The 10522-nt window shown below is 42.1% G+C and overlaps 1 protein-coding gene across 2 annotated transcripts; it reads right to left on the bottom strand.

Annotated features, from left to right (window-relative positions):
* Positions 1–908: 908 nt before the first annotated feature.
* On the bottom strand, positions 909–9011 carry LOC133884849 (uncharacterized). Of its 2 annotated transcripts, XM_062324422.1 has the most exons (14): positions 8662–9010; positions 6466–6627; positions 6135–6200; positions 5906–6049; positions 5625–5738; positions 5424–5525; positions 4425–4610; positions 3867–3956; positions 3650–3784; positions 3366–3488; positions 3181–3266; positions 2477–3089; positions 2296–2373; positions 909–2217 (listed from the first exon to the last, which is right to left on the bottom strand). In XM_062324422.1, the coding sequence occupies exons 1-14, from the start codon at positions 8905–8907 to the stop codon at positions 1186–1188; spliced, it is 3177 nt and encodes a 1058-aa protein (XP_062180406.1). In that variant the 5' UTR covers positions 8908–9010; the 3' UTR covers positions 909–1185. The 2 variants fall into 2 exon arrangements, with proteins under 2 accessions (XP_062180406.1, XP_062180408.1); XM_062324424.1 differs by lacking the exon at positions 5424–5525 and having other exon boundaries at positions 8662–9011.
* Positions 9012–10522: the final 1511 nt, after the last annotated feature.

Here is a 10522-nt window from a genome sequence, read left to right on the forward strand (position 1 = left end):
CAGTTCATTTCTTAGAGAAGTTTGAAACTTTGGATGGTTCAGTCTTACCTGTCCTCGCTCTTCATCAGCACATGTTGCATTTGTAGGTGTGTTAATTTCATATCAGAAGCATAGAAATGCCAACACGAGATGGTTTAAGCTCATCAAACATAGGCAGTGTTTGGTTAGTGTGTGTAAACGTAAACGTAAAGGGAATCGAAATACGCTGCAATCGTAAATGATTTAAGCGAATACCCGCTTTGTTTGGTTCAACTTGGTAATGGAAATAGATTGTAGGAAAGGAAAGAACCGAAGGGAGTAAATAGAGATTCATCTTGATGTGGCATGGTGATGGTGCCGCTCCGATTTTGGGACCGGAGTGAGGATCCCCGGCGGCGACTTCGGCAGCATAAACTGCGGCGGTGCGAGCTATTCCCTGGTCAAGGAACACCCCCGTATGGATTTGCTCAAGCTCGACGGTGGCGGTGAGCGTCGAGCAGGAAAGGCTTTGTGGTGGAGAGGTCGCGTTGCGAGAGAGCAGCTGCGGCGGCGAGGCTGGAAGCCGGTGAAGGGCGGAGCTCCGACGGTGCAGGAAGGCTTGGGTGTGTGAGGCGGAATGGAGCAGCTGTGGCATGGATGGCAAGGGCGACTAGTTCGGGGCGGGAAATCAGGTTTGGCGCACGCACGGCGAGATGGCATGCTGGCCGGCTCCGGCGGGAACACGGCGATTGTCAAGCCCCTTCACCATCAAAGATGCGCCGCGCTAGACGTGATTAGTTGTTCGTGCCACTGCTCGTGAATTGCAAGAGAAAGGGGGTGATCAGTCGACGGGTAGCGATATCACATTACACGGTTGAGTGGTAACCAAGTTGTATCGGATCTGTAGGTCTCAGTATCTGATTGCAGGGGACCCGATTGCGGCTGCGGGCGAAACAAAATCAAATGTAATTAGTTGCCTCCGTAATTAGATTGCGTTACAATATCCTGAACCAAGCACCACCATAGTTCCTAACTGCAAACTGTTACAAGTACTTGCCAATGGTGCATGCTAAAACGAACTGCACCATTGAGGAAACACACGCCAAAGTTTATGACAAAGTTACACAATTGTTTTACTTCCACCTAGTCGCGTCATACACGTTCAGAACTACAGGAAAGTCTAGCACACATAAATAAGAATAGCACATGGTATTTACCGAGGAACAACTACTTGCCGACGACACGCTTTTCATATATGGCAACGATGTCCTTCTTATTGGGATTCTTCAACTGAAGCAGCTGAGCACCAAACCCGTGCTTGGTGAGCTCCTGCTTCAGTTTCTGCACAGTGAACTTGGTGTAGTCTTCGGTCTCTGTCCCTTGATGACTCCCGTTGTAAGTATCCTCACCGATAAATACAGATCCACCATCCTCTGTGTGATTGTTCTTAAATGGGCTTGTTGTGCTTTTCGATCGTTTCCTACGCCTCCCATTGTTATCATCGTCGATATCCATGTCATGGACAGACTCGGTAGCTTCACCCCTTAGGCGCCTTGCAGAGGTCTTAAGCTTGCTATCGAGCGCGGTTTCATTGAGCTGAACAGATGTCAGCTCTTGCTGGAGCATATCCAGTTTGCCTTGAGTGGCTTGCAACTGCAATGACAAGGCCTCAGCCCTCTTATTGGCTTCAGCGCAAGATTCACGTTCTGTTGCCAGTAGACTCTCAAGCACCTGGACCGTGCTGGATCTTTGCTGATTATTCCGTTTCAACATCTCATCGATTTCTTTTTCTCGCTCATCAACACTTTTTTCAAGCAATGCGACCTTGGACACAGCATCCTTCTCTGACTGATGAAGTTTCTCAACTTCTTCTACCATCTTAGCCTTGTCTCTCTCTAGAGCCTCAACCTGTCGCTCCATTCTTTCTATCAGTGCAAGTCTCTCCATTGCTAGCCGCTGAGCTTCACCCTTATCCTTTTGAGAAGCAGCAGCTTCCACACGAGCTACATCAGCCAATTCTGTTGCTCGTCTGGCCTCCCTTTCAGCTTCCTTGCATCTGATGTCTGTCTCATCAAACCTTTTGCACTCTGACAGATACTTCTCCTGAAGGTGGTCCTTTTCTTGTTCCAGGATCCTCACTTCCTTCTCACGTGACACAGCTTCACTTCTAATAGACTCCAAGTTACCAGTCAACAATCTGATCTCTTCCTTCAAAGCCAACGAATCTGACTCATGGTTCTTCAACTTTGCTTCAGTAGCCTGAATTTGATCATTGCAGAAATGAGATTATGTCAGAGAGAAAGCGAGGGAGAAGGAGAGGTAGGGCGAGAAACAGACCTCAAGCCTCGAGATCAAGCTCGTAGCATGAATTTCGGTGTGGCTAATTTTTGCATTTAATCTTGCTATTTCCTCTTCCTGTTATACAGAATAAGCAAGAGTTAAGTGACCAAAAAATGGCACGCAAGACATGGGAGAAAAACAATATTCAATGCACCATAACATTGCAAGAAAGGATCACCTTGTCAGAAAGTTGGTTAGCAAGTTCTGCCCTCAACGCATCTTCCCTTTCTTGCACCTTCTTATTTGTGCGTTCCTGTGCTACAGCCGCTCTCTGCAGAGCTGTTTTGGCCTCACTAACAGCAACTTCGTATTTTCGTTTCCATTCTGACGCCTCCTCTTGAGCAGACTCAGCCTGTTCTTGTGTAGCAGATAATCTGCCCTCACTGATATTTACCCTAGACTCTAAAGAAGCAATTTGGGATTTTAACTTACTTTCATCTGCCTTTTGCTGTAAGATACTGTGATCATATTTGCTCTTCCAATCATTGGATTCCCGTTTTGCAGCTTCAAGACCAGAAGACAAACCCATACACCGCTCTTCCAACTTGCTACTCTTGTTCTGAAGATCAGTAATACGAACGGAGTAATCCTTTGAAATTTTCTGCTTATCATTGATAGCTTCCTCATAGCGCCTCAAGTACTCAGCTCTATGACCCTCACTAGCTTCAAGCTGCTTCCTGAGCAATGCCAACTTATCATCACTTGAATTGCATTTCAATCTCAAAGCATTCCTTTCAGCATCAATATGCTCCAACTGTCTTCTGAAAAGGTCTAACACAGGCCCCGCCAAACTGCAGTGATCATTCCAGAAAAGAGTAAAATGATTATGTGAGATCATCATTTCACATCAACCAACAATAAGATGAATGAAGAGGTGCATACCACTGCTGTAGAAATGTAGCTAGCCTTTTCCATTTCCCAGGACCATAGGATGTTGACTCGTACTCTGTGAGCAGGCCATCAAGGAGCTGCAGTGAATAAAACAGAACAGACATTAACATAAACTATTATGAAGACCAAGGCTTGTCCATTAATTACACCTGAAGAAAAGTTTGTAGTTGTCTTACCCTGACTATGTCATCTAACTTTGCATCATGACAGTTGCATGCTGACCGCACCTTTGATTCCATGCTCTGTACTCTGTTTGAACATTGCAAATCAGCCTCCAGAAAAGCATTCCTTCTATAATCCTGCATTCATGCTCTTACCAGTTAACCTACCCACTCATAAAACATAATCAAGTAGTAATTTACTTCAACAATTAGCAGGCATTGATCAATGGTTCATGTCAAATGCAAATAATATGCAGCCATGCTCACTTCGAGCAGCAGATGAGGAGTAATGACATCACCTCAAAGGCCTTTTTGAGAGAACTGTGAAGAAGCTTTTCAAATTTCGAACGAGCTGATCCAGTACCGACAGCAGAAGCATTAAAAGCACTAATGGTCTTCCTCATTGCATCTTCATGTGCTTCTCTCAAAGAATCCTGCAGACACCCACAAATCAGTAGAGATTCCAAATGGCTCAAATGAGAAAACTACTGCAACTCGCTTATTAGTAAATCCCACCTCTTCTACTTGTCTTTTGCGGTCAAATGAAGAATTATAAGTGTCCACAGCAGAATCATATGCCCTTCGACATTCTGCTTCCTCCACACTCTGCATAAATAAAAACCATCAGATAACTTCCTCCCAGAAAGGAATAAGAAATCTAGATCATAGTTGAATAGAAGAAGCACACCAATGATATAAACAGTTCATCAGCACTCTAATAATGCATAATTATTCTGGTGGCACATCAAACAGCTTTTGTCACTTTGCACTAATCCAAACAGCTGAGAATCTTTTTATCATTTGCAGACTTAAGTTGTAACAGTCTCTCAATTACAAATTTAAGTTGATACAGTCTGCAATTTTCAGACAGAGCTTATCCATCGGTCTTTCGCACTTTATCACAGACCTCCTTCAGTAAATAGTACCACCAATAGAAGGAAAAAGTTAATACTAAGTGACAGGTCTATTACCTATTGCATTGCATGAACTAAGCTGTAATTCACATAAAAAAAGTCACACAATCTAGGAAAAAGATCCAACATACGTCACAACGTTGTAATCAACTTGATATACCTGCCATGACGAAGATATTGTAGGGACAGCACCACTATTAATGGCATCAAGAAATGATTGTGTCAATCCAGCAAGGATGGGGCCTGTCATGGTACTAGCTCCAAGTTGTTTAGGTCTTGTTCGGTCAAGCACAAATTTTGTGAAAGCATCCAAACCAGATCTGAACTCTGGACGGAAGTTACTCAACTGCAATATAGAGATAAGGAAAATTTGCATCAACATCAATCACTTGGATCCATATGATTATAAGCAGAACATGTGATATGATTATAACTCCTGAAGGGAAGGACATGTATATCATTTATAAATTTTATTGCCCAAAGACATACCTGCATAAACTTTTATTTTCTAATAAGGTGTATTCTGATTCATCTTGGGTAGGAAAGAACCAGATGCCAATATTTACTACTCCCACCAGTCAGAAAAGAGTGTCATTCTGTGATATGTGCAGTCAATTTTTTTTTTAAAAAAAAAACACTATTGTTATCTAATTGGATATTGAGATTGAACATATGAACGACACAATAAGTACAGATTTGTTTCAAAAAAAGCACTTTCATAAAGTTATAATTTACTAGGTTTTAAATATAATATAACAAATATTAATGATCAAAGTTATAGTATTCTTTTGTGGCTGGAGGAGTATCAGCAAATATCATGTAGCTAAATTTTATTGCCATAACAAAAACATGGCATAAATTAGTTAATTATTGGGACAAATGGACATATAGTACTATGTACTGATAAGCTGAATCTTTCTGACTGGTACTTGACAATGCTATTACCAGCAAGATAATTGTCAAGCATTTTACTAATACTACAATCCAATCAGACCCCATAGTCTGCAAAGAAATTCAATATGCCACGTGGGTACTTGCGCAAATTGAAAGCTTGGCAGAAGTTTGACGCAACCCACAAAATATGATATGTGTCGAGCGTTTTATGGACAAGCCCACAATAGCAGATTGTTCATTATAGTTCAAAGGAAGCAATACTTACAGAAAGTTGATCAAGACGCTGGAGATCTTTCTCATTGTTCACAGGTCGCACAAGCGTAAAGCATTCCCTATCTGGAAAAAGAACACGGATGGACTCCCGGATCTTCCAGATGAGCATTGTAAAAAAGGATGCATCAGGACAGTCTGTATGTCATGTTATTTAAGCAGAACTGCATTTCAAGAAAAAAAAACACTACCATACCGCATTCTTTGCAGATATGTCCCTTCCTCCACCTTGAACTGGCCTCAGTGCAAGTTCAAGGTAATCTCGTGGAGTAATTTTTCTGTTGTCTTCTGTCAAATCCAGGTAGAAGTCCTATAGAAAAGAAAGCAGCATGTCATTGTAAATAAAAAAATATTTGATGCGTAATGAAGAAAGTTTCCCAGAAGTCAGAACATGCATGTACAACTTACTAATCACTACGGAACAATTAGAGCATTCTAACGTAGCTGATATCAGCACATAAAAATCCAATATCTTACCCTCAACAACCAAACAAAGACAGGTGAAAACTGCCCAAGTTCAGATGCAGTGGACTTTCCACCTGAGGCCCTGACACGTATATGCTTTGTCATCTCTGTGACCAGTGAGAGACGATCCAATGTGGCTTCATCTATACCTCCCATCTGGAAGAAGTATCGGAAGGCTCAGCGATTAGCATCCCTCCTGCTCCAAAGATGTAGAACATAATTCATTCAATCAGAAATGTACCTGGTTGTATATGAACATGCTTGACAGTAGAACAGCCAAGGAAAATATTTGGATACTATAGGTCCCCTGCCAACAAGGAAACAGTGAGCATGAGACAATAATACAGAAAGTATAAAGATATGTCCTACAGCACAAAATAACTAAATAAGAAAATTACCAGAAAAGTAAATGATAACAGACACTCCTTACAAGTGAAAATTATAATTCACCCAAAAATGTGGCTCACCCAAAAGGTTTTGCTCCAATTAAAAGTTCATATTCTTTAACATCACCTAGCACAGATCGTATCAATGGAAGGGCATTAATTCAAAGGTAAACCACTAATACATACTGTTTGATCATAAGCATCAATTCCTTCAGTATCCAACAACACAAGACTGTACTCAGTTCCATCAAGACCAGTTCTCTTCAAAGGTGCGCTCCACATCCAAAGTCCCTTGGTGCAAGGTCGATGTGTTGAAGCCACTTGAAAACCACTGCTTCGCCCCAGAAGCTACATACAGAGGCCATATTTTATCATCTGAGGCACAGAATAAAATAACAACAACGCGCGACAAAGGAGTATATATCTATATTAAAGCTGAGTACATAGTGGCTCATAAGATTGCCACGTCATCTAAATTTACTCCTACCTCCCAATTTCATCCAATGGACACAAATGCACATAGAGAAGCATTAAAATACACACTTAAAAAAACCTAGAGGCACAACAATAGACAATAGAAAAATCTAGATTGTGGAACCTAGCATATTTAGAAGAAATATAGAGTTCATTCGTCGACAAAATTTCACAATTGGGATTTGGGAATTCTTCCTTGATAACTTCCCAAAGTTAACTAAAACTATAATTTTTTGCAGCCATGTAAAGACTCCATGCTAATGCTTAGCAAGTGAAGATAAGTAGTATGACACTAAAAACACGAAGATGCTAATGACACATACACTAACCACTGAAGAGAAATCAGATAAACACACATAAAAAATTGCAAGGATGAATGAAACAACAACAAAGCCTTTGTCCCAAGCAAGTTGGGGTAGGCTAGAGATGAAACCCAAAAGATCCAACTAAAAAAGATGAGAAAATAATAATGATAATAAAGGTACTAGTAATAGGACAAAATAAAGTAATACGGTACAAGGAGACCAATGATGAATGAAACATTGGAATTAATATACATAGCAATGTGGCAATTCATGCTTGGTAGATGTATTACTCCCCAAACCCACAATGTTATTACCGAAACATTGGTATATACAGCAGTTTTCTGGATCCAAGATTGAATTTAAGTCATCATAATGTAGGAGCATACCTCACACTCTAATGGTTGCTGTTCCATATGATAATTCACCAGAATGTAGGAGTATACCACTAGCTCTAATGTGAGAAAAGGGTGCATACATAGATATGAGGTTCATCTGATGGATCATGAGCAGATTGAATTTAAGTCAACAATTTTGCTTCGGCACACACAACACAATATACATTATGTCATCAGATTCCCGTTTATGTTTATGTAATAGCATTTTAGCAATGGTCCAGCAACTCAATACTGTATACCAGTGCGGCTCATTGTGTCATTTTGTATTTTCTTTCTCTTTTACAAGTTATAAATCAAATAACTGGATCAACAGCATGTCAAGGTCTGTAGTGATGAGTAAAACAAACTTATACCCTTGATAGCATTTTTTCATCCTACATAGCGTTGTTCACTGTTTGTTGTCAGATGCACCCAAGAATTGCAATCCGATGACTTGTGAAGCCGTTGACAAACAATGTTTCACAATTTCAAACAATTCATTTAACTTCTGCAGTACCCTAATCCTGAGAGGCTGTAAACACCAACCATGCATAGCAATCTAATGTTTCCATGATTCTGAGAGATAAACAAGGTTGCCATAGTAGTTACGAGATCAAAACTTGACATACCAAACATTGATAGCATAACTCTAACCAAACATCCCAATCCAATCAAAAGCAAAAGATTGACTTTCTAATAGAAATTTAATACACCATTCTAATACCAGAAAAAACAAATTGATAACCCAACCAACCAAATGTCCAAAACGTAGCTCAAGTGCTGAACCACATTCATAGCACTGGTTTACTGATCAAGTATTCACGGAAACAATGGATTTAATAGATGCACACAACGAATTTTTACCCTTCGCAATTGTGTGCACAATTAAGCCACCCGCATTGCTAAATTCACACTTTGAATTCCCCCTTTTCCCCGGAGATACTTCGAATTCCAATCTCCTAATGTTTCAGGCTAACATTATGAATAAGCAACAAAACAAGACAAATTGCGAGCAAACGCTCCAATTTCAGCAGCAAATAAACCCTAGAATCAAAAGTTCAACAACTCAAGTTGCCAAATTTATCACTTCAACTTCCAACACCCACGCCAAGACTAAATGCATTAGCGGATCGTATCTCGGCTAGCAACGCCAAAACCCTAACCGCATATCGCCGATGGCCAGACTCAGACTTTCCCCAACGCTAAAGTGTGCCCTGTCGCGCGCGTACCTGGTTGAGCACGAAGCTCTTCCCCTGCCGCGCGCGGCCGCAGACGGAGACGACGCCGATGGGTCCCTTGACGAGCTGCAGCGCCGCCACCGCCTCGGGGTCCATCACGAACTTGCCCTTCTCGTCGCAGTACACCAGCCGCAGCGGCCGCGCGGGGGCGTCGCCGTTCCTGGCGGCCGTGGCGGCGCCCGCGTCGGCGGCGCCGGGGCTCCCCCCGGCGTCGCGGAGGCCGAGCATCTGCAGCATCGCGAGTTCGCCGGCGGCGAGGTTCGCGTGGGTCTGTTTTTCTGCTTTTCTGCTTTCCAAAAAGGGGAAGAGGGAAGGGTAGCGTAGCGAAGCAACGAAGCGACGCGGTTTGGGTGGTTCCCGCAGCGTGGAAGCCACGTGGACACCTTTTGGGCTTGACGCGTCGAGGTCCTTGAAGATTTGAGCTGGACTTTGGGGTTGGTCGGCTGGCCCAGTTGGGTCGGTGCAGAAAGCTCGAGATTTTTTATGTTTATATTTTTTAAAATAAAAAATATAAATATATACATATATCTGTTTTGAAAAATTACAAATCTGAATTCATGTGGTTAGTTGGAAAGGCGACAGGCGACGAGCTAAAAATTTAAAAGTCAAAAGTCAAAACGCTATTGAAATAGTTATGAAAAATTCTGAAAAAAATCATTATGAACCAAATTATGGATTGCAAATTAGTATTATCGTCATGATTCAAATTCCATGAGATATTAGGCTCTGGAACACTGTTAATGTTGTGCAGAATAACTCAAAATCCATGAGATATTAGGCTCTGGAACACTGTTAATTTTGTGCAGAATGACTCAGGCATGTGAGGAATGAAATCTGGTGTGCAGGTTGCACTACTCTTGTGGCGCTCTTGGCATGTGAGGAACAAAATTATTCACAATGCATGTCGACCGCCAACCTTAGACTGTGTTTGTTTGCTGCTTCTGAAACTGCTTCTGCTACTGGCAGAAGCCAAAAGCTAGAAGCCAGAACAATTGAGGTTTTGGAGAAGTGGCTTCTGGAGAAGTCAGAAGTCTGTTTCTGAGAAAAATAAACTAAAGTTGAGAAGCTCGCTGAGATGTGCTTCTCTGAGAAGCTATGTGCTGAGAAGTCAAAAATTTATTGTAGAAACCAACTATGTATTTCCAAAAACAGCTTTTCAGACAAGCCAAAAGCACAGTTTTTCAGAAAAAGCTCAAAAGCAGAAACTCAAACAAACACGGCCTTAGTGTATGTCTGTTTGTTTTAGCTACCTGGAATCATTGTTCATGATCCGGCAAGAGGAGGGAATGGGGAATGGTAAGGGAAAGAAGATAGTGCTGTCAGCCTCGGAGCAACGGCGGGAAGCTAGATTGGCTACGTTGGACTCCCCCACCTGTGGGATGGGTCAAAATTAATGTTGACGGGTCGTTTTCGGCAGATTCGGGAAGGGTCGGGGTGGGTATTGTCATCCGAAATAACAAAGGCTCTGTTTTGCTTTTGTGCCTGGAGGGTGATCTTCGATGGTTCTTCTGCTGAGGAGGTGGAGCTAATGGCGTGCAATGATGGGATAAATCTAGCGGCGGATTGGATTCGGGAGAAGACGATTGTGGAATCGGACTGTACCTTGATCATTAATGCTCTTAGCTGTAGGGTTACTGATAGGTCGGCGTTTAGTTTCTTGATTGAGGATACCATGCAGGCTAGCTGCTCTTTGCCGGAAGTGAAATTCCAGGCTGTAAAGAGAGAGAGGAATTTAGTCGCTCATGAGCTTGCACAATTGGCAAAACGTACTACACACTCGGCGGTGTGGCGTACGCAGGTTCCCCTTTGCGTTAAGTCATTGATTGCCTAGGATTGTATTTCCGTTTCTGAG

Source organism: Phragmites australis, chromosome 11, assembly GCF_958298935.1.
Source record: "Phragmites australis chromosome 11, lpPhrAust1.1, whole genome shotgun sequence".
In the NCBI taxonomy this organism is placed as follows: Eukaryota; Viridiplantae; Streptophyta; class Magnoliopsida; order Poales; family Poaceae; genus Phragmites; species Phragmites australis.

What these genes read in the sequence shown, in the direction of transcription:
- LOC133884849 (XM_062324422.1), bottom strand. Translation starts at nt 8,907, where the DNA reads ATGCTGCAGATGCTCGGCCTCCGCGACGCCGGGGGGAGCCCCGGCGCC. An exon ending in TTGATGCTTATGATCAAACA is followed by an intron (nt 6,201 to 6,465) that starts GTATGTATTAGT and finishes CCTTGTTGGCAG; the next exon opens with GGGACCTATAGTATCCAAAT. An exon ending in CAATATCTTCGTCATGGCAG is followed by an intron (nt 3,957 to 4,424) that starts GTATATCAAGTT and finishes TTATTTATGCAG; the next exon opens with AGTGTGGAGGAAGCAGAATG.